The 21,636-nt window shown below is 41.6% G+C and overlaps 1 protein-coding gene across 2 annotated transcripts; it reads right to left on the bottom strand.

Annotated features, from left to right (window-relative positions):
- Positions 1-1,140: 1,140 nt before the first annotated feature.
- On the bottom strand, positions 1,141-19,399 carry ANXA7 (annexin A7). Of its 2 annotated transcripts, XM_045569007.1 has the most exons (14): positions 19,295-19,399; positions 15,598-15,652; positions 13,331-13,535; positions 12,580-12,690; positions 11,801-11,853; positions 10,990-11,055; positions 10,022-10,124; positions 8,765-8,859; positions 7,750-7,863; positions 7,358-7,528; positions 4,718-4,888; positions 4,565-4,640; positions 3,084-3,196; positions 1,141-1,575 (listed from the first exon to the last, which is right to left on the bottom strand). In XM_045569007.1, the coding sequence occupies exons 2-14, from the start codon at positions 15,649-15,651 to the stop codon at positions 1,453-1,455; spliced, it is 1,455 nt and encodes a 484-aa protein (XP_045424963.1). In that variant the 5' UTR covers position 15,652; positions 19,295-19,399; the 3' UTR covers positions 1,141-1,452. The 2 variants fall into 2 exon arrangements, with proteins under 2 accessions (XP_045424963.1, XP_045424964.1); XM_045569008.1 differs by lacking the exon at positions 10,990-11,055 and having other exon boundaries at positions 19,295-19,398.
- Positions 19,400-21,636: the final 2,237 nt, after the last annotated feature.

Below are 21,636 nucleotides of genomic sequence, written 5' to 3'. Positions count from 1 at the left end.
GTGACAATGTTGACGAACTATGAAGATGGTGGAGAACATTATGCTAAGTGAAATAAGCCAGATACAAAGAGAATTACAGCATGTTGCTTGTACATGCAATCTAAAACAGTCAAACCTGGACAGAGTGGTAGTTATAAGTGGGGGGTATGGAAAATGAGATGCTGGTCAAAGGGTACAAACTTTCAGTTATTAGTAAAAGAAGTTACTTAGAGGAAAAAAAAATCTTTCATTTATAATATATATTTAAGTTCTAAAGATCTAATGTACAGAATGGTAACTATAATTCATAATAATGTATTGTACCACTTGCAATTTTCTAATGTAGATTTTAAGTGTTTTTACCACAAGGAAAAACATGATGTCAGGTGACAGGTAATTAGCTTGAGCTTAATTGTATGAATCATTACACAAGGAATACTTATATCAAAATACTATATTGTACACCTTTAATATATGCAAAATTTATCAATCATACTTCAATTAAGAAAACAACTAGAAAAAAGTAGTCTGTATTTTAAGCACATAAACATTTGACCCTTTTTTAAAAAGTACTATAGGTAATACTAATCTATTTTCTACATGGAAAGTGTGAACGAATATAGAACACCAATTTATGCAAGATGCTATGCAAATTACTCTTATAGGTCAAAAGAGATGAACTTTTTTTTTTTTTTGAGACAGAGTCTGGCTTTGTTGCCCGGGCTAGAGTGAGTGCCGTGACGTCAGCCTAGCTCACAGCAACCTCAAACTCCTGGGCTTCAGCGATCCTACTGCCTCAGCCTCCCGGGTAGCTGGGACTACAGGCATGTGCCACCATGTCCAGCTAATTTTTGCTATATATATTTTAGTTGGTCAGATAATTTCTTTCTATTTTTTTTTTTTTTTAGTAGAGACGGGGTCTCGCTCTTGCTCAGGCTGGTCTCGAACTCCTGACCTTGAGCAATCCACCCACCTCGGCCTCCCAGAGTACTAGGATTACAGGCGTGAGCCACCGTGCCCGGCCTTACAAGAGATGAACTTTCCAAAAAAGTAATACAGTTTTGACATACTACCAACTCTAACTATCCAATAGACCTAGTAGGATTTTGGAAGGCAGAGCTTTCAGCAACTTTTAAAAAAATTATACATTATTACACAGAATTAGAGATTATTTTGATTTTTATTTGATTTGACATCCTGATTAGAATAAGATTCGAATGAAGCTTAAGAAACATTATGATATTACATCATAGTGATATGGCTTTACACTGATTGTATATAAAGAAAAAAATTAGAATTAAGGCAAGAACAACATGTGCAGACCAAGCACATTACCCTGACATAGTCCTTAGTAAAAACCTCTTTTGGTTACTTGATGGTTGATATTGCTGCATGCAGGTCAGTCACTGCTTTGAAGGATAAGCTACGAATAGCTTCATTCATGTAAAAAAAAAAAAAAAAAAAAAATCCTTCCTACTGGCCCACAATGGCCAGAAGCAGCCTTCGATAATCTCCACTCGTGTCACCTGCAATCATTGTGCCCAGGGTCTTCTGATACATCTGAGTAAACATCTGTTTTATCTGCACAAGATCAATCTGCATAAGAAATGATATTTCTGATGTTAGAAAAAAATCTGTCAAAAGAAAACTAGTATTTATTAAAACTGGCATTTAAATAATGACAAGATCGTAATGAAAGCTGAGGGGGGGAAGAATCACCAAGTGACTGATATGTTATAGCTGACATTCATACCCAATAAAGGTCTGATTCACTGCTCTGTAAAATATTGGACAAGGGCAGTACTAGTTTCATCTATTATTCCAAAAAGTAGTCATTTAACAAACATTTGGTAGGATGGCTAGTATCAAAATAGAGAATAGTAAGTGTTGATGAGGATGTCAAGAAATGGGAACACTTGTGCATTGCGGAAAAGTGTATAGCTGCTGTGGAAAATGGTATGGTGATTCCTAAAAACAAACTGAAAAACGAAAAAGCCCCATAGAATTACAATATGATCCAGCAATTCCACCTCTAGGTATACACCCAAAAGTGAAAGCAGGGACTTGAACAGGTATTTGTACACCCATACTCACTGCAGTATTAACAGCCAAACAGTGGAAGTAACCCACGTGTGCCTAGGCAGATAAATGAATAAGCAAAAGGCAGCATATACATAAGGACTATTATTCAGCCTCAAAAAGGAAGGAAATTCTGGCACACGCTAGAACATGGATAAACCTTAAGAACATTAGGCTAAGTGAAAGAAGCCAGTCACAAAAGGACAAATACTGAATGACTCCACTCATCTGAGGTACCTAGAGAAGTCAGACATAGGGACAGAAGTTACTATGTAATGGGTAGAGTCTGTTTTACACGCTGAAGAGTTCTGGAGATGGCTGATGGCAACAGTTGCACAACAATATGAATGTACTAAATGCAACTTAAAAATGGTTAAAACACCAAATTTTATGTTCTGCATATTATATCACCACTTAAAAAAAGATCCTGCTTAGAAAATTTAAGCCTAACAACAAATAAAGTTTTTTCAACATATTTTGGTTGTTTTCTTAAAAAATGATCTACCTTCTTTAGTAAAATCTAGTAGTATATGTTCTTTAAATTTTAAAAAGTTCGATCAATATATCAATCTAAGGTAAAAAAATCTGAGGCTATATTTCGGTAAAGAGATAATGAATTTTTTAAAAATCGTTTTAATAAGGGATGCTAAATTTTGAGAACTTTGATATCCAATAGGATTAATTTACATAGCTCTTTCATGTAATTTTTTATATATGCAAAGTAAAAACCGAAAGATAAATGTCTTCAGCTTCCCGTAAACTAGTGCTCTCCACGGACCTTCTCAAGTAGGAAAACTCTTGGTTTCTGCCTTCATGGAGGCACCACGGCTTTGTTTCACTCACGCAAGCCTCTCGCGCAGCCACAGAAAGTGAATACTGTGCCTCATGTTAATACCACCGCTCTCACCAGTGACAAAGAGCTCTTTCTTAACATCTGTCATGCCGAACTAACAACCAATTGGGAAATTTTTAAGACATCAACATGCAACATCAAGTAAGACCAAAGAGAAAAAGCCCTGTCTCACCTCACTTCGAGTGACCACAATCCTGACCAGGGTGGAGTCATCTGTGCCGGCACCTTTCATAGAATAGTAGAGCCTCTCAGCGAAGAAGGCGGGGCGGTTCAGGGCACACTGCACTGCAAGTTAGACACGCTTCAGAAATGGAATCATGACTTGACAAACAAGTCTACCCCTCCAACTTCATTTATCCCTTCCAGCCTGCCTGTGTGTCTTTCTTTTTTTTTTTGAAAGAGACACAATCTCACTGTGTCAGGCTGGAGTGCAGCTATGCTATCACAGCTCACTCTAACCTTGTACTTCTAGGCTCAAACCTCCTGCCTCAGCCTCAGCCTCAGCCTCAGCCTCCTGAGTAGCTGGGACTACAGGCATGCACCACCTTGCCCAGCTAATTTTTTCAATATTTTGTAAGTTTGAGGTCTTACTATGTTGCCCAGGCTGGTCTTGAACTGTTAGCCTCACGGGATTCTCCTGCCTTGGCCTCCCAAAGGGCTGGGACTACAGGCATGAGCCACTGTGTCCAGGCTACCACCACTGATTATTTTCTATGTAATCATCTCAGAAACCTGAGGTGAGTTGGGGATGTTCTTTCCCCCCCTTGATTTTTCTCAGCATCCAACTTCCTAACTGCATCAGACAGATTACCTTCAATTCTAGAAGATCCCCTTTGGCCAATAAATCTTATTTTCTCTCCATAGTTGCAGTGACTTAGATTCTGTACATGTCTTCCCTTTACAGTATAAAAATCTGTAGCATCTATGCCCTAGTAATACCTCACACCAAAAGGAATGACAAAAAATCTGAATTCTAAAAGATAAGAATATCATCTGGCTCAGAGAAGGATATGAGATACTCTCCAATTTAAAAGAGAAAACACAGATTTGAGCAAAGATTTCAAAGCGATGCTCAGAAATCTGACAGGTTTTCTCTTTGGAAAATTCACTTAGCAAAGCCTCCCCCTGCAGATGACAGAGATGCACTACCTGTATGTTTTTACTTTCACTACAATTACTATAGTAACATTTATAACACATTCCACTGCTAATACCAATGTGTTACTAATATTCTCCTTAGTCCTATATTATAAATGGGAATGAAATCGTTTGTTTAATTTCAAAAGGGAAAAGGGTCTCATAGGGCTGAGGACTTAAAAGATATGTTTGGGGGGCTCAAAATGTTTTATGTGGCACTAGTAGTTCCTTAGGGCGTTCCCATTCACCTTAAAGGAAGTGCTACAATCTATGAGACACTGTTGCATCGGTCCCAAGAAAGTCATTATAGATGAAAGCCAAATAATCGCAAAACAACCTTATGTGATCACACCAACCATTCATAGGAAATTGCATTAAAAAATATAGGATTAGCTCAGCTACTGCCTAAGCAGATTCCAGGAGGCTATATTAATTATCATCACTTAATGGGAACAGACTATTCAAAGCTCCCATTCATTTAAAAACAAAGCAAAACAAAGCACAAAAGTATCTTACAGATGGTCTTCAAACCACTTTCAACATATCCGGAAAACTCACGGCCCACACTGCTTAACAAATCTCGATTAGCCATCTGCAAAGAAAAATTACAGGGTTAAATATTTTCACATCTTAGAATAGAAGCCAAATCCTCAAAGGAAACGTTCATACCCTAGAATAAGCCTCCATGGTAGCTTTCAGCTGAGGAAAGCTTCTCGTGGCAAGGACCATGTTAAAGCAAGATTCATCTGTCCCTAGTCTTCCCTCACCGGCTTGATAGAGACGCTGAGCATCTTCCTGAGCCATTTGGTGGTTTACATTCTGGTTCTCATCACGATTTCCCTGCAAAAGAGGAAGGCAGGAATTAGTAGAAGGAAATAAAAGTTCTATTAAATTTTTGTTCCAACCTAGTCACTTTGGGATTTAAAGGGACAATTTAAATAAATGATCATGGTTTAATGATGTTATGTTAACATGAGAGCTTTCAGAGATTTGAGAGCTAAATTAAACCAGAAAAGGTATAAACAAAAATATTTCCACTAGGAGATATAAACTACCACTGAAATGGAGAAAGTATAACTCTCCTTAGCTTGGATTTAAAATCAGCATGCATTGTACTGAGTTCTACTTTGTATTCATGCATACAACTGAAAGGTATTGAGCACTTTCTTTGTATCAGGCATTATGTTAGGTGGCAGGGACACAAGATAGACAAGGTCCCTGCCCTCAAGGAGTTTAAGTCTAGGGAGGAAGGATATAATACGGAGGCTTCATAAACTTCCTTTCCTTCATCTAAGTGTAACCTTAATATGTATTTATTACTACTACATACGTAAAAATGACACACGAGCTTTTTAGAAGCTATAAATAACTGAAGTTCTGCTAGACTATGCCAGTTTGTATACCAAATTCTTCCCTGGGATAGGAGGCAAGGTGGGAGGTAGGCAGCTGGTTTCTCTCAAAAATAGAAACCCAAACCCAAACCAAGGAAAGGCTGTCCTCTACAGTCTCAGTGACCCTTCAATGAACAAAACAGAAAGATTGGAAAGATGCTCCTTGAAGGTGGAGAACTGTCTTCTGAAGAGCACCTGACACAAGGAATATGTGCAGGCATATTCTAAATGGGCAACTGAATAAAGCACAGGTAAAGGTGCTCAGGAAAAACTTCCCAGATTTTTTTTTTTTTTTTTGAGACAGAGTCTCACTCTGTTGCCCAGGCTTGAGTGAGTACCGTGGCGTCAGCCTAGCTCACAGCAACCTCAAACTCCTGGGCTTAAGCGATCCTACTGCCTCAGCCTCCCAAGTAGCTGGGACTACAGGCATGCGCCACCATGCCCAGCTAATTTTTTCTATATATATATTTTTAGTTGGCCAGATAATTTATTTCTATTTTTAGTAGAGACGGGGTCTCACTCAGGCTGGTCTTGAACTCCTGACCTCGAGCGATCCACCCGCCTCAGCCTCCCAGAGGGCTAGGATTACAGGCGTGAGCCACCGCACCCGGCCAAACTTCCCAGATTTTTGCCTTTGGATTTATACATACAACATAGTCCCATTTTCCTAGCTATTCTTCTGCTCACACCCTGGAAAAGGTATGGCCTCAAACCTTGCATAAAGAAAAACTATGCACCTCATGTAAAGTCTTAATAATCATTCTTTAGCATTAAATGTCTGTTCCTGCTGTTTTTCCTTCTTCTTGTTCCTTTTACATCCTAACCTGCTTCCCTGCTCTGTTACTCTGATGTAGGTAAATTCAGTTTCCTTCAACCCATTTGCTTTCTTTTCATTTCCACATCCACTCACTTTTGTGCTCGATCCTTTCTGCAACTACTTCCCCTGGCTCTTAGGAGCCCCTCCTCTGCTTTTAGATCCCCCAAGACAGTCCAACCCTGTGCACTAGCAGGACAGCCCATACCTTCTGATATTGAATAGTCTTCTGCATCATCTCTATCAAACACACCCTCATCATCTCATTCCAAGTGTGTTCCTAATACCATTCCAAATACCCTAATTAGAGTATTTTCTGTCAATTCTCTAGCACATCTGGGGAATTAGAATAAGGAAGGTGCTAATCACAGTATTACTGTGAACCCTAAAATATTTTTCTGCATTTCTGGCTCTTCTCACATGGTCCTCATCTCCTCTAGCACTTCCAAAGCAGTCCTGCGTGTCTTTAGTTAATGGTCCAGTGTAATAGGCAGGACAGTGACAAGCTTAAATGTATAGTTTCAGGCCAGGTGCAGTGGGTCACACCTGTAATCCCAGCACTTTGAGAGGCCGAGGTGGGAGGATTGCTTGAGGCCAGGAGTTCAAGACCAGCCTGGGCAACATAACGAGACCTCCTCTTCCCAAAAAATAAAAAAATTAGGCAGGAGTGGTGGTGCACGCCTGTAGCGCTAGCTACTATGGAAGCTGAGGTGGAAGGATCACTTGAGCCCAGAAGTTCAAGGCTGCAGTGAACTATGACCACACCACTGCACTCTAGCCTGGCTGACAGAGTGAGACTATGAGTCAAAATAAATGAATGAATGAATGAATGAACAGTTTCATTCTAGCCACAGAGCCTCAAGCTGGTTTCTGATTCCATACAACCTTAAAGAGGTTAATTTCTGATTCCTTACAAAAGCCAAATTTGCAGAAATAAATCCCAATAGTAACTACAAAGACATCTGTACGCTGGATTCAGTGTTGCCCCTCTTAAAAATGGCAATATTTCAAGGTTGCTAAGTATCAAAAGGAATAAAGAATGCTCACTGGCAATAGGCCATAAAGTTCCCTTCACCCACACACATGCATTCATGTTACACTCACCTGGCACATGGATACAAGTAAACGTTCAAAATGCCCCGATGTATCTGACCTAATGTCCTTTTCAAGGTCTCGTCCAAATTCTGATTGATAACATCTGACGATTTCTCGGATTTCCTGGTTTGTTCTTGTGCACAAAATCTCAATCAATACACGTTCCTGAGTTCCTGCTCCCTATGTGAAATGAAGGGAGAATTATATAAAAGAAAATCAAAATTTCTAGAAGTAATTAAATCTTACTGTTTCACCAAGTATTTGTTCTCTAGAATCAAAAAAGTGTATATTCAGATGATGTGAAATAATGTATTGCTTTATCACTGTAAATTCAGAACTGTGATCATTTGTGGGGTTTTACACATGAACTAGGGTAAAATACAACAAATAACATGTAGTACCTGCATCGCGTTCCGTAAACTCCAGGCATCATAATATGTAGGAGGCATGAACAGGGCAAGGATTAGTTCTTCCATATTTCCACTTAACTCTGATTTGAGATCTTTGATTAAATCCTATATTAATTACAAATGCAAACTTAGTACAGGTGCTCTCCAAATTTTGTCACTGACATCTTTTTATAGAAAATATGGGGCTGGGTACAGTGGCTCATGCCTAATCCCAGCACTTTGGGAGGCCCAGGCAGTAGGATCACTTGTGGCCAGGAAATCAAGGTTACAGTGAGCTATGATCACACCACTGCACTCCAGCCTGGGCAACAGAGAAAGACCCTGTCTCTAAAAAACATATGGAAATAGACTTGCTTTATAAAAACCTGAATTTCAAATCTGATTATGTAAGAAATATATTTAAAGTTTGTTATACTCAAACAGATGTATTTTATTCATTCTATCAATAAACAATAATAATTATTTTGTTGTTGTTTTTGAGATGAGGTCTTACTATGTTGCCCAGGCTGGTATGGAACTCCTGGGTGCAAGTGATCCTTCCCCCTTAGCCTCCCAAGCAGCTGGGATTACAGGCACATGCCACCATGCCTGACTAATAACAAATCCTTACTGCAGTTCTACCACTGTAACAGATACAAAGACAAGAGATACATGAAACAGAGAATAATTCAAGCCTCCCACGTGGCTGGGACTCTATACTTGGCTAACTTTTTCTATTTTTAGTAGAGATGAGGTCTCGCTCTTGCTCAGGCTGGTCTCGAACTCCTGACCTCAAGTGATCCTCCCGCGTTGCCTCCCAGAGTGCTAGGATTACAGCCGTGAGCCACCATACCTGGCCGAAAAAGGCTCCTAAGAGAAGCAAATAGCAAATATACCACTTCTGAGGTCTCTGAAGTCTAGCTGTCTCTCTGTACCCGCAGATACTAATAAAAAGATAGTATTCCAATCTGACATGAATGCAGAGTCTACTGGCCACTGCCGATGTCCACTCAAGAAAAAAACATACCTTGCCATACATGGTCTTAAAAGCTGCTTTAATTTTTTGCCTCTGATCATTGGAACGGTTGGCCACAACATCCACAATTGCTTGCTCGTCTGTCCCTGGAAGAACCATACATTTTTTTTTGAGAGAGAGTCTTGCTCTAGTGCCCTGACTAGAGTGCAGTGGTGTGATCATGGCTCACTGCAACCTCCAACTCCCGGGCTCAAGCAATCTTCCTGCCTCAGCCTCCCGAGTAGCTGGGACCAGAGGCATGTGCCACCACTCCTGGCTAATTTTTTCTATTTTTAGTAGAGACAGAGTCTCACTCTTGCTCAGGCTTGTCTGAAACTCCTGAGCTCAAGTGATCCTCCCACTTCAGCCTCCCAGAGTGCTAGGATTACAGGTGTGGGCCACCATGCCCAGCTCCAGACATGTTTAAGTGAGGACAAAGTCTGTGCTGGGTGCTCCTTAAGGTTATCTCTTAGAATGCTTACAAGGTACTAGGTACTAGATTAAATTGAGGTGTGTGTACCAAGGCTGACACATAAACTTGGTTTATGATATGAGGTTTTATAACCAGCTCCATAAACAAAAAAAAAATTTTTTTATAGTTTTTTTCTAGTTTTCTTATGCTTCAAGTTCCCAGGCCAGTAAGATTTGCTCACCAGAACTTTGTAACTTTCTGTTGCACTGATGCATTCCCTTTTGTGTTTCTTTCCCAGCCTTTTCAAGCCTTACTCCATTGGTTTGACCAGAGAAGATAAGCGATGCGCCACCACAGATTGTGCCCTAAGGCCCCCTAGGCAGCCTACTCCCTGCATCCTGCCTGCACACAAGGCTGAACGAATGACCAATATTAATGCCCAGCTCATTATACTACTAAAATCCCCACCCTGGGAGGGACTTATCCACCATTCTTTGATCATGGGATCTGTGTACTAGCATGATTTCTCACTTTACTTGCGTGCCCTGCATTCCACCCCAAACATGTAATGATGCTCACTCCCCTCATGCATTATTCATTTCACCTCCAGAAAAACCTGACCCTGTTGATTGGGAACACAGATCTGAGACAGTTCATACCTCCCCCTCCCAGTAGATACATCCACTGTAATAAATCCTTTCTTCCTGGACAATCCTCATTGTCTCAGTACTTGGCTTTCTGTGCGGCGAGCAACAGAGAACCCCCCCATTGTGGGTTTGTTAACAGTTCATTTTTACTTTAGAATTAATCACTTTAACTTATTAGCAATATAAAAGACAAACACCTGTTTTCCTTACCAAAACCCTTCATTGCTTTACGGAGAATTTCTGCATCTCTCATAGCATCGAAGTTGGCAGCTGGTCTGATTGTTCCTTGAGTGCCCTGAGTCATCGCAGCAGGCTGAGAACAAAAGGCATAAAATCCAAATCAGGACTTCCAATAAGTTTCTAACAAAGAAACTTAAAGACTTCCAGAGACATCGTTCTTAGGAAAGAAGGCCAGTGTTTGGGTTTGAGGGCAAGGATATAAGCATTTTATTACCAGAGCTCATTCTAGAACAGATAGGAAAGACCTATGCACCCCTTCAGGCAGAATTTTCTCCTGCTAACGGATACCCAGACATCCAACTTGCAGGAGAAAAGATGGTCAAACCTGTGAAATTAAAGTTATAAATCTTGTCTTTCAATAATAGCTGTGAGTCCTAGACAAGTTTCTCAATCTCTCTAAAGCTCAAATTCCTCAAATCAGGAAAGTGAGCCCTCCCACCACCCCCCACCAAAAAAAAGTATCACTAAGGTGCTTCTCTTCTGATACTGTAATCCTTCTCCTACTCCAGGCTAAAACAAGCTTGAAAATGCTACATCTTTATAAATATACAGTATGACAATCAATAAGAAAATCAAGACAAATCTAAGCATAAAAGTATACTGCTTATTTTCCTAGTAACTTGAATATGATATAAAAAAATTAACAAGGCAATTTAAGAATAAAACAGTATTAAGTTAAAGAGCTATACAGAGATAGGGTAAAGATCTGATATATGAAATCAGAGAGTTTCCCAGCAGGGCTACTAAAAAATCAAGTCAAGACTTAACTGGCTACCATGGTTAAAGCCCTGCCAATCTCTACAGGAACATAAAGATAAAATAGATAACATCTGAGTCCTAAAGGAAGTAGTGAGAGATAAATATATGAGAAATCAGAAACAACTGAAAGCACATATAGGGTACCCAGTGATTAGTCAACAGTAGAAAACCTTACTCACTTCACTGATATAATCCAAAGAAACAGGAGAGAAAACAGGATAGGAAGGAAAGGACTCTGTATTGATCTGAAAGAAAAGTGGGAAGTAGAAAGGTAAAAGTGGAAAACAAAAACCACCATTCATAAACCACTGCCAGAAATACCAATCAACAAATTGCCCAAGTTCATAGTTATAACTGCTAGTAAGGGCAGGGAAGAGGTAATGGAACTAAAACCAATGCCAAGAGCCATTGTGAATCTCTAGGATAAACCATGAGCATCATCACCTGTGAGAAGGACCTACGCTTATCTTATCAAAGGTATCAGGACAGTATTTAAAGCAGATAGACTAAAGAGAGCACAAGGTCTAACCGAAGCAAAAATTAAAGTGTTAAGTTACTGTCACAGACCGTTTCCTCTGCTTCGTGGAAACCTCTAATGTCAGCAAAGGAGTGGTGCCCTTCTTTGGCATTATCCTTTTACCTAGACTAAACTTAAAAGGTAGGATTAGGCCAAGCATGGCGGTTCATGCCTGTAATCCCAGCACTTTGGGATGCTGAGGCAGGAGGATTGCTGGAGGCCAGGAGTTTGGGATCAGCCTGGGCAACATGAGGACCACCCCCCCCAGCCAAAGAAACTTAAAAATTAGCCAGGCATGATAGCACGCACCCATAATCCCCGCTCCTGGGAAGGCTTAGGTGAAAGGATCACTCCAGCTCAGGAGTTCAAGGTTACAGTATTGTGATTGCACCTCTGTACTCCAGTCTGGGTGACAGAGTGAGACCCTGTCTCAAAAACAAAAACAGAAACAAAAAAAGTAGGAGTAAACATACCTGACTAGGGTAAGGAGCTTGTCCTCCAGGATACTGTCCTCCAGGAAAGCCACCTATACGTTAAAAAAAAAAAAGAAAAAAAAGAAAAAAAGAAAGAAAGAAAGAAAGAAAATGTACAGCAAATAGGCATTACATAATTGAATTTTTGAAAACAGCATTGATTATTATGAATATGGAAACATAAGAACATTCACACTATGATATTCACCAGGATCATTTTTTAAATATTATAATTTACTGAATCTAAAACCAGCTTTGGTCATAAGAACCCTTTTTTTGAGACAAGGTCTCACTGTCGCCCAGGTTGGAGTGCAGTGACGCAGTGCATAGCTCACTGCAACCTCCCACTCCTGGGCTCAAGTGATCCTCCTCTCAGCCTCCCGAGTAGCTGGGACTACAGGCATGTGCCATGATGCCCAGCTAATTTTTTTTCTATGTATTTTTTTAGCTGTCCAGATAATTTCTATTTTTAGTAGAGACAGGGTCTCACTCTTGCTCAGGCTGGTCTTGAACTCCTGACCTGGAGCAATCCTCCCGCCTCGGCCTCCCAGAGTGCTAGGATTACAGGCTTGAGCCACCGCACCCGGTCAGCTTCATTTTATTAAGCTTTTCCATCAAATTAATATATTTCATGAAACCATATATTTAAAATTATTTATTGAAATGCATAAACATTTACTGAAGACCATCCCAAACATAAACTAAGTTCTCTCGATGGCAGGCAATTGAAAAACTCAAAATACCATGATACTATTTTTCTGTGGGCAGCTGGTACCTACCAGGTAGTGGGACCTGTGCTGGACCACCACCATAAGACTGTGAAGGTGGCTGTGGATAGCCAGGAAACCCTGCTCCACCTGGTGGGACTCCAAATCCTTGGCCTGGAGGAACTAGAGAAAAGAACAGTTCAAAAAACTACAGTGACAGTACATGATTGCAGAGATAACTTTAGAAAAACATCCACTGTTAACAATGGAAAAAATATGCTATTAATGCTGTAACAGCAGTCCCTTTTTGTCTAAACTCAGAACTTCAACGTCTCACCAACCCCTTCCCCTGAAAACATAAAAATTTTTAAATTTTACTTTATTCATCTTCCTTATTAACTTACAAAAGTCTTTTTTTTTTTAACCTTTGGATAAGGCTGTCCTAAAGGTCATAGTCATGTTAATCCAAGTATCTTAATCATGTCTTAAGATTACAAATAACCATATGAAGCAACCGTTTGTCCATTTAAAAAACAAACAAACAAAGATTACAAATAACCAAAGGATTATATGTTCGTCCTTTATTACCATTAAATTTATTGCAATTCCCTTCACAACAGAATTTCTGAAACTGCTCCCAGCTTTCATACCCCCTGAGAACTTTTATCCCTCTATCTTGCCAGCTGGGTCCCTTACCATCTAAGGTTAGCTAAGAGTGACTCTGATCTCATACAAAACAAGCTAGAATGAACAGCATAAAGGAGAGAAGGAACAAATGTTACAACAATCCCAAATCATTACTAATTCCACACCCATAACTCACCTCCAGGATAGGATGGAGCTCCCCCTGGCTGTGGGGCACCAGGATAGCCTCCAGGGGATGGGTAACCTCCAGGTGCAGGGTAGCCTCCAGGTCCTGGGTAGCCACTACTTGGCACTTGTGGGTAAGCACCTCCTCCTACTGGAGGAAAGCCACTAGGATAAGGATACTGACCTGGAGGGGGAAAAGACGATTCCTGACCTGCAGGCTGAAAAATGAGAATAATTTTAAATGAATGTGCTCACAGAAAAATATGACCCATCTAAAAATAAAGAACAGAGATTACCATTAAGTTCTAGCTTCTTTAACTTTTTACAAGTCCCATTAAAAATCTTGGTATCTTATTCTAGTTCATAGGTATACTAGTTTCTCAGGACACTTGTCAGAATACAGTTAAATTTAATTCTACTTGGGTGAGGCAAAGAGGGTTTTTTTTTTTTCTCTATTTGGCAGTCGGAACCAGGTTCTTCACAAACCTCAAGGTTGCAGCAACTAACAAAGCTCATTAGTTTCTTCATTTTCCTAGCATCTGGAAACATGAGAAAGATCCTCCTCTCTCTATACCCTAAAGAGGAAATGCATGGGCCCAGTGTGGTGGCTCACACCTATAATCCCAGCACTCTGGGAGGGCAAGGTGGGAGGATTGCTTGAGGTCAGGAGGTCAAGACCAGCCTGAGCAAGAACAATAGAAAAACATTAGCCACATGTGGTAGTGCAAGCCTATAGTCCCAGCTACTTGGAAGGCTGAGACAGAAGGATCACTTGAGCCCAGGAGTTGCTCTGAACTAGGCCGACATCACAGTACTCTAGCCTAGGCAACAGAGCAGGATACTGTCTCAAAAAAAAAAGGAAAAAGGAATTCATAGCTTTCTTGCAACACACCTGGATTTGCTGCATAATATTAAAAAAAAAAAAAAAAAAGATGACCTGAGTCACAAACGGAGTGTGACATTTTGGACTTCACAGTTCAGACCACAAAATGTCTAAGAGTGGCACAAATTGTTACATGTTCACTAAACTCTTCCTCCCCAGGCCACAAAGCTAGAGACATTACATTTCCCTGACCCCCTTACAGTTAGGTAGGACCACATGATTGAATACCAGTGAATAAACATAGACAGAAATGATATACACCACTTCCAGCCTAGCCCCTAAACACCTCTGCCCAATCCTCTATGTTCTCTCTCTTCCTTCATCTGTCAGCCATGAGTAGAGGATCCAGTGGAAGACTCTAAGGCGCCAAAGGATGGTATTATAAAATCAATACAAAGGAGAAGTCTGGGAACCTGAAATACTACATGAAACAAAGCCTCCTCCCACCCAACTCCTACCGCACCACTGACTTCCAGGAGACTGAAGCAAGCAAGAAATATGTTTTCATTGTGCTAAGCCACTGAGATTTGGGAGTTGTCTGTTTCGGCAATTACACTGACTGAAATGGTTGCCAGAGTCCAGTTTAATACATACGGACTTGGGAACATATTCACAGTACTCATCCTTCCTGTGATAAATTCACAACAGCTATATGTTCACTTTGTATGAGTATATACATATTATCATTAACCTGTATAGGCCTCTTTCTGTTCTCCCAGCATTAGATAATAGCACTTCATACTTAAGAGTATGAAACTGAAATGTTTAATTCTTACTTATACCTCAGCTCTAAGTTTAGTCCTCACAGTAGTACAGCTATCAACAAGGTGGAACTCTGTAGCACACTTATAAAATGTACTCCAAATACTAAAAATCTCAGAACCACAAATCCAGGGCCCTCTGATCCACTGCAGTTTGTTACTGAGTCAAGCCCTTCTTAATTATTTTAATAACCTTCTAACACGAAGGCTAAAAACCAGTGATTCATGGGATGGACTTAGCTTACATAAATGTCTTATTGGCCAGTTAACATTTTTAAAAACTTCCAAATTTTTAAAAATTTGGTGCCTGAGGCCCCAGGTTCAATCCCCAGCACCTCCACTAAAAGAAAAAAAAAAATGGAGGGAATTTCACATAAAATCCAGGTTCCCGGCTTTACCTGAAGAATTGGAGTATCTAGCAACACTGGGATGGCCTCCCCCCATGGCCGAATCAGGCTATAGCTGGCTGTAGATGAGGCAAGTGCTTTTGAGTTCCCCCATAACCCCTGCCGTCATTCACTTATTCTACACAGTACCTCTGATCTAGCATATCTGTGGATCAGGAACAGGCTACTCCTATACAACACCTATTTCGAGGACATGAATTATTTTAGTATTATAAGTGGCAATACTTACAGGATATCCAGGGAAAGGTGGGTAGCCTGTAGGGGGATAGCCTGGGTATGACATTCTGTAACAATAAAAAATGTTCTCTGTAATTTCTTATAAGGATTAAAGATTTTGAAGATATACAGACAGACACACAAGGTTTTATGCAAAATATTTCTTCTTTCAAAAGAGTCTGCAAGTCACTAAAATGTGGATATTGGTGGTAGAAGCTTATAAAATACTTCTTCATTTCACAATTTGAGGTAACGGAGTTGGTATAGCAAAAGTTTCAACTTCCTTGTCATACCACACAATTTTTGTCATACCTCAATTTACTGGTACTATTATTTAATATTTTTCTTTAAGCCAATTAATTTTTTACTTAAATTTGTTTTATACCACTTCCATAAATGCAAAACTTACCATAGGTTTCTCACCACAAATAGACAGTAATATTAAAATGAATACATAATTATTAAAAAATGCTTTCTAGGTGCCACAGAAATCCTCTTGTATGGTGAAACCATATTATGGGAAACAATGGTGTAACAGTTAAAAGTTAACATTCTAGAATCACATATACCTGGATTAAGCCCTGGCTTTTTATTTTGATTATGGCAAATTTCAAGCTTATTCAAAAGTAAAGATAAACCCATGGATCCATCACCCAGCTGCAACAACTACCAATTCATGGATAATCTTGTTTCTTCAATACTCTCACTCACTCCCCACCACTCCACTGGATTATTTTGAGGCAAATCCCAGACATTATATCCTTTTAAACTACATATAAACCTATATATACTCCAGTATATATCTCTAAAACCAAAGACTTTGTAAAAACAATTAACAAGGCTGTTTTAAAAAATATAACCATGTTTCAATGTCATGATGTATTGTGCTTGAAAAATAATATATATAATCGTGTCATTATCACACTTCAAAGATATGAATAGTTTCTTAGTATGTTTTTTTTTTTTTTTTTGACACAGTCTTGCTCTGTTGCCCAGGCTAGAGTGCCATGGCATCAGCCTAGCTCATAGCAACTTCAAACTCCTGGGCTCAAGCGATCCTCCTGCCTCAGCCTCCCAAGTAGCTGGGACTACAGGCATGCACCACCACACCCAGCTAATTTTTTCTATTTTTAGTTGCCCAGCTAATTTCTTTCTATTTTTAGTAGAAAGGGGATCTCACTCTTGCTCAGGCTGGTCTCGAACTCCTGACCTCAAGCAATCCTCCCGCCTCAGCCTCTCAGACTGCTAGGATTACAGCGTGAGCCACCATGCCCAGCCAGTTTCTTAATATCAACATGTCACTGCTAAAATTTCCAGTAATGTTTTAAATGTTTTCACTATTTTATTTTGCAATTGTTTATTGACCTCATGGCAGAAAATTTCAAACATTTAAAAGCAGATGGCCAGGGGTAGTGGCTCACACCTGTAATCCCAGCACATAGAGAGGCCAAGACTGGAGGATTGTTTAGGCCAGGAGTTTGAGATCAACCTGGGCAACACATAGAGACCCCCTCCCCACAACCTGGCATACAATTCCTAAAATCCTTAATCTCCAAAGTGATACCTTTTTGTATCCTAATGAGTTGACTGATGGCTAGGTAGCTTCAGGACAGGGTTGATCACCAGGAAGTCCATGATGGATTAAAGGGTTGAGATTTTCAGCACCCCCAACCTCCAGGGAGGGGAGAGGGGCTGAAGGTTAAGTTGATCACCAGTGGTTTAATCAATCATTACATGTTATGTAATGATGCCTCCACAAAAACCCAAAGGACAGGGTTCAGAGAGCTTCCAGATAACTGAACATGTGGAGATTGCTGAAGGGTTGCACTCTCAGAAAGGGCATGGAAGCTCTGCATCCCTTCCTCCAAAGCTCTCCATATGCATCATCTGTATTCTTTGTAATATTCTTTGTAATAAACTGGTGAACATGTTTCCCTGAATTCTGTGAGCTGCTCTAGAAAATTAGTTGAACACAAAGAGGGGTAGTGGGAACCCCAACTTGAAGCCAGTTGTCAGAAGTTCTGGAGGATCAGACTTGGGACTGGTGGTGGGGTGGGGTGTCCAGTCTTGCGGGACTGAACCTTCAACTTGTGGGATCTGATGTATATGTATGGAATATCCCTGAAAAGATACCTGAAGTAGAAAATGGTGGCTGCCTCCTGGGAGGAGAGCTGGGGCACAATGAGGAGACTTACTTTTCAATGTACCTTTAGTCCTCTCAGAATTGTGCACATATCATCTATTCAAAAAGTAGACTTTTTAAAAAGTTTTTGTAAAAACCTAAACAAACCCCAGGATGACTCAACAAATTACTTAACTTTGCTCAAGGGAATAAGACTAGACTGGTGAACCAGAGCTTTTATTTTCTTTTAAACATTTTCTATCACCAAGCACTTATAAAAGAAAATCATTCTTGGTTCTCCAAACCATCTCCACCCAGTGAGTCAGCTAGTAAAAGGGTTGGGTCTCACTGTAGGTGTCTCATAGATGGCATAAAGCCCAGGAACAGAAAAGGCAGCTGTTGCAAATTTATGGGGGGTAAAGACACAAAACAGGAAGGGCGGCTGAAGATGGACATCAGCAGATAAGATTTTCCAACACCAGCCTCTAGGTCCGGAAGGGCCATTTAAATCAGACAGCAATTTGGATAAAGAATGAGGCATGGCTAGTCTTCTGCAGGGACAAGTAGGCTGCCACCCACCCACCAGTGAGGACTCAGAGATGGCTTAAGTTTGCAGTGGCCAAAACTCTCTCTTCTACCTGCCTTATCTAGTGCTTGAAACTCCTTCCTTGCCTAACAGGTAATTCATTACACTCGCTGCCTAATTAGGACAGATTACTTTAGCAGATTAGCTCCTTATCAGCTGGCAGAAATTAGGGAATTTAAAGGCAGGCAGAGGCCAGAGACCATGCGGACATAAGGCCCGCTCCGCACTGCGCAGTCTATTTTCGTTTCCTTTCAGCTTACGATAAAGTCTTTTTTCTCCCCTTAATAAAAAAAGGCAGTCGGAACATACAGTCTTCATTTCTGTCACTTTATGGTGGACATCAGCCATCGCCCTCTGTATCTTGGTTTCCTTGGGGATGAACTAGAACCCTCACACGTTTGCTGCTGGTCAGGGAACAGGAATCAAATCTGGAATGCTATCCTAAAACAGTTTCCAAGAATTGTAAATCCGAGCAACGTGAAGTTTGTGCATTCCGCCCTAGCGTTCACTGAGCACAATACAAATTTCCCAAGTTTCCCTAAATTCGCTGTGTCACTGGAAAGTCTAGTCACCGGCCAGACTTAGCTTTCGGTTCTGCTCGCTGGTTTCCCTACTCCCTTGAGGTAGCTTCAGCAGGGCCACCCTCTGGCCTCAGCACTTCCAGCTGGGCTCCATCAGCCTGAGGGCAGGGCGTCCCTCGGGTCTCCGCACCACCAAGTGGCCCAGGGGGCCGACCGACGGGACTTCGTCTTCCCGGCCGCCAACCGGCCGCCTCGCCCGTCCCACCCAATGCGCCCCGGCCCGGCAGCCCGGGTCCCGAGACGCCCACACCGAGTCGCCACCACCCAGGAGGCCCACAGGGCACCTCCGCTGCGCCCGGGCGCGGGGCACACGCAGGGAGGGCCCCGCCATCTCTGAGACGGCAGGCCGCAGAGCGGGTCGGGGGCGAGGCGACCGAGGCGGACTACGAGGTGGGAAAAGGAGGGGGGCGCCGTTCCTCACCTGACCCCGGGAGCAGCGTCACAGCCCAACCCCGTCGCCCGCAAGATGGAGCCGGGGCGGGCCCGCGGAGGGCGGGGCGCCGGGGCCGCCGCGCAGGCCCGTGACCGCAGCGGCGCCACCAGGAACGCCCCGGAGCCCGAGAGCGCGGCGAGGGCGGGGACTCTCGCTTGGTCCCGCCCCTCGGCCCCACCTGCAGGCAAAGCCCCTCCCTGTGGGTGGCCCAGCCCCTTTTATCACGTTGCGAGGTCCCAGGGACCCTCCCCCAATCTCTTTTGGGCTCTTTCAGGTCAATTCGGAAGTCGCAGCAGTTCTGGGGGGATCCCAGGGCCCCTTCAGTGGTGGGCGGCAGAGAGGGGCTGAGACTGGAAGGCCGGTGCAGCCTCTCTCTGCCTCTAAAATGCTGTCCTCTGGGAGATGGCGTTTTTTTATTAGCCTTCTGTGAAAGGAATTAATATTTATTGGGAATTCTAGATAGTCGAAACCGGAAATGTACTAATCAAAACCACTACAAAAGGGATTCGAGGTTCCCCTCACGCCCCAGAGCATTAAAGACACATTAGCATTAAACATTTGAGGCAGTTACAAGGGCTCAAACTAATGTCTTAACTCGTTAAGGAATTGGTATTCCACAGCAAAAACCAGTCTGTTACCTTTTACAGTGGTTGTCATAATGTAGTTCCCAAATTAGCAACACCACCTGGAAACCTTGTTAGTAATGCAAATTCTCAGACTCCACCTTAGACCCACTCAAACTCCTGTCCAGTAATTTGTTTTAACAAGCCCTCCAGATGGTTCTGATGCACACTAAAGGTTGAAAACCATCAACCTATTACCCCACATGCTTTTCTACCTAAAAGCTTCCTCATGGGGGTGGTATGGAGTGTATTACCATTTTAAGTGGGAAGAGGAGGATAAACATGGCCCCCAAACAGGGGTGAAGTGGAAAGTATTTAATACTTGAAGTACGTCATTGCCAAATTCAACAATGGTAGACAAAACTGCACAACACTCTGGGTACCCAGCATCAATTCCTCAGCTCCCAATAGTCTACCTGGCGAATAACAAGCCTTGCTGCCCTTACTGCCCCAGAGAGGTCCAGAATCTGAGTATTCCCTGAGAAGCCTGTCCTTACTACTCTGTTTACACTACTTCTATGGTGAGCTCATCCCCAACCCCTCCCTCTGCCTTAATTATGACTGTAAGAGGATATTTTCCAAACCTCTTATTTCCAGCCCACTTTCCTGAGCTGTAGGCCCAAATATCCATTAGCCTGTTCAGACACTACCACTACATTTCCCATTTCATCCTTTCAACTTGTCCTTCTTTCCTGGCATAAAAGGCACTTCACGATCAGAGAGACTTTCCTCATGTTTCCTCTGTCTAGAAAGCACTGCCCACCTTTTTACAATTATTCATCTATTTAGACTTGATTCAAAGGTTGCTCATCTCCCTCCTGCTCCAAGAAACTCTTCCTGACCTACTCCTTTTCCTTGCCTTCCCTCGGGGAGATTTACAGTACTCCCTTTTTGCACTCAACTGGACCTTTTACAGATGTCCACTGTGGCACATTTAACAGTGGAGTCAGAGCATATGAACATAAACTTAGCAAAAACAAAACAAAATACCTCTGAAGGCCACTGTATGTTCCAACACTGTGTCAGAGTCTGGTGTTTAAGTACACATACTTTTTTTGTACAGTTAGAACAGTAATTTTGTCCATCAGGGGACACTTGGCAATATTTGGAGACATTTTGGGTTGTCAAAACTGGGGAAGGGTGTTACTAGCATCTAGTGAGTAGAGGCCAGAGATGCTACTAAGTGTCCAACAATGTTGTAGGATACTATAAAATATCATACAATTTCTACAGTAAATATTCAGCCCAAAATGTCAACAGTGCTGGTTAAGAAACCCCACATCATAGTGATCTTTCTAAAGAATAAATTGCGTCATATCATTCCTTTGATTAAACTTAATAGGTTCCCACTAGAACCAGAATAAAATCAAAACTCCTGACTGTGGTCTATTAGACCCTATATAATCTAGTCCCTGCCTACCCCTCTCCTCTCACCCCTTTTTACCTTCCTTCTCAATTACTAAGCTCTGGTCACAGTGGCCTTTTGTTCAAACATACCAAGCCTGTGCCCAAACACACCAGAGATTCTCAGGACTTTGCCGTTGCTATTGTTTCTACTTAAAATATTCTCCAGTGTCATCTCAAATGTCATCTCTTCAAAGAGGTACTCCCTGATATTGTAGCATTAGTAGCCGCCACTGCCACCAATATCACTACCAGTTATATACTCATTACTCCATTTAATTTTCTTTATAGTACTTAAAAGTA

Source organism: Lemur catta, chromosome 14 (assembly GCF_020740605.2).
Source record: "Lemur catta isolate mLemCat1 chromosome 14, mLemCat1.pri, whole genome shotgun sequence".
NCBI classification, from domain to species: Eukaryota; Metazoa; Chordata; class Mammalia; order Primates; family Lemuridae; genus Lemur; species Lemur catta.
This window is presented reverse-complemented; position numbering and strand designations above follow the sequence as displayed.

What these genes read in the sequence shown, in the direction of transcription:
- ANXA7 (XM_045569007.1), bottom strand. Translation starts at nt 15,651, where the DNA reads ATGTCATACCCAGGCTATCCCCCTACAGGCTACCCACCTTTCCCTGGA. An exon ending in GTTTACGGAACGCGATGCAG is followed by an intron (nt 7,529 to 7,749) that starts GTACTACATGTT and finishes CATTTCACATAG; the next exon opens with GGAGCAGGAACTCAGGAACG. An exon ending in AAGTGGTTTGAAGACCATCT is followed by an intron (nt 3,197 to 4,564) that starts GTAAGATACTTT and finishes TCTAACTTGCAG; the next exon opens with TGCAGTGTGCCCTGAACCGC.